General features: G+C 33.5%; 1 protein-coding gene across 1 annotated transcript; it reads right to left on the bottom strand.

Moving 5' to 3' along the window:
- Positions 1-396: 396 nt before the first annotated feature.
- On the bottom strand, positions 397-627 carry LOC116634874 (small nuclear ribonucleoprotein G-like). The gene has a single exon (XM_032408339.1). The coding sequence runs from the start codon at positions 625-627 to the stop codon at positions 397-399; it is 231 nt and encodes a 76-aa protein (XP_032264230.1).
- Between the last annotated feature and the right edge of the window lie 343 nt (positions 628-970).

Here is a 970-nt window from a genome sequence, read left to right as displayed (position 1 = left end):
TCGCTTTCTCCTCCCTTGTTAAAAAAAAATCATACAAATCATATTTAGTTAACATTTATTTATTGCCTATATGACCCACACTAATAAAGGATTCAAAAGTAAGCCTTTTGATAGTTAACCCCTGAAGAAAATAACAATATTATAAATTACAAATATTTTCATAGGATAAATAAGTCACATTATCAAATATGGTCAAAAAGAGAGATCTAAAGATTGCTTGATGTAGTTTTCTAGGAATCCAAGAACATCTTTTTTTTATGATTACAAAAGTTTATTTAACAAAAAAGTTCAATATGAAAGTGCACATGACCTGATTTTTATATTGTAGTAAAACAGGTGCTATGGAGAGGGGACATGTGGAAGCAGTTGATTTCTTCTGATGAACACACCCATTGTTTATACATATTCCAAGGCTTCTAACATGATGATACTATTTCCTCGTATTACCACCATTCCAATATTGTTCTGTGGTCCACCAGTTGCCATCTCCATACATTCATCTATCACAAGATTCATAAACAGATCGAACCCCTGCAATATTCCTTGGACATGTCTGCCACCATTTAATTTCAGTGATAATTTCTTGCCCATAAATTTTTTCAACTTGGGAGGGTGAGCTTTGCTCATGATGTCTACTCAGCCAGGAACATCTCTTTTTTAAAGGATTCAGGTCCCAAATTCTTACCTAGACTCTATATGGACTGATAGATGCAGCACATGTGGGTTAATTATTTTTGCTTCTGTGTAATGCACTGAATACAGCTTCCCATGTTTTATTCAATGAATGAGCCCAATCCCTTTTTCTCCAGGCATAATTCATGATTGAGCACGAACTTCTCTTCAAATCTAAATTAATGTGAAACTAGTGATAGTTTTGTTTATGAGTATCAGTACTTAATCTGTCCTACATGGCAAGTAGTTCAATCTGTAATATCACTTTATGGGGTTTGTCTTTTTATATTACCCTATT

Source organism: Phoca vitulina, unplaced genomic scaffold (assembly GCF_004348235.1).
Source record: "Phoca vitulina isolate PV1807 unplaced genomic scaffold, GSC_HSeal_1.0 scaffold10, whole genome shotgun sequence".
NCBI classification, from domain to species: Eukaryota; Metazoa; Chordata; class Mammalia; order Carnivora; family Phocidae; genus Phoca; species Phoca vitulina.
This window is presented reverse-complemented; position numbering and strand designations above follow the sequence as displayed.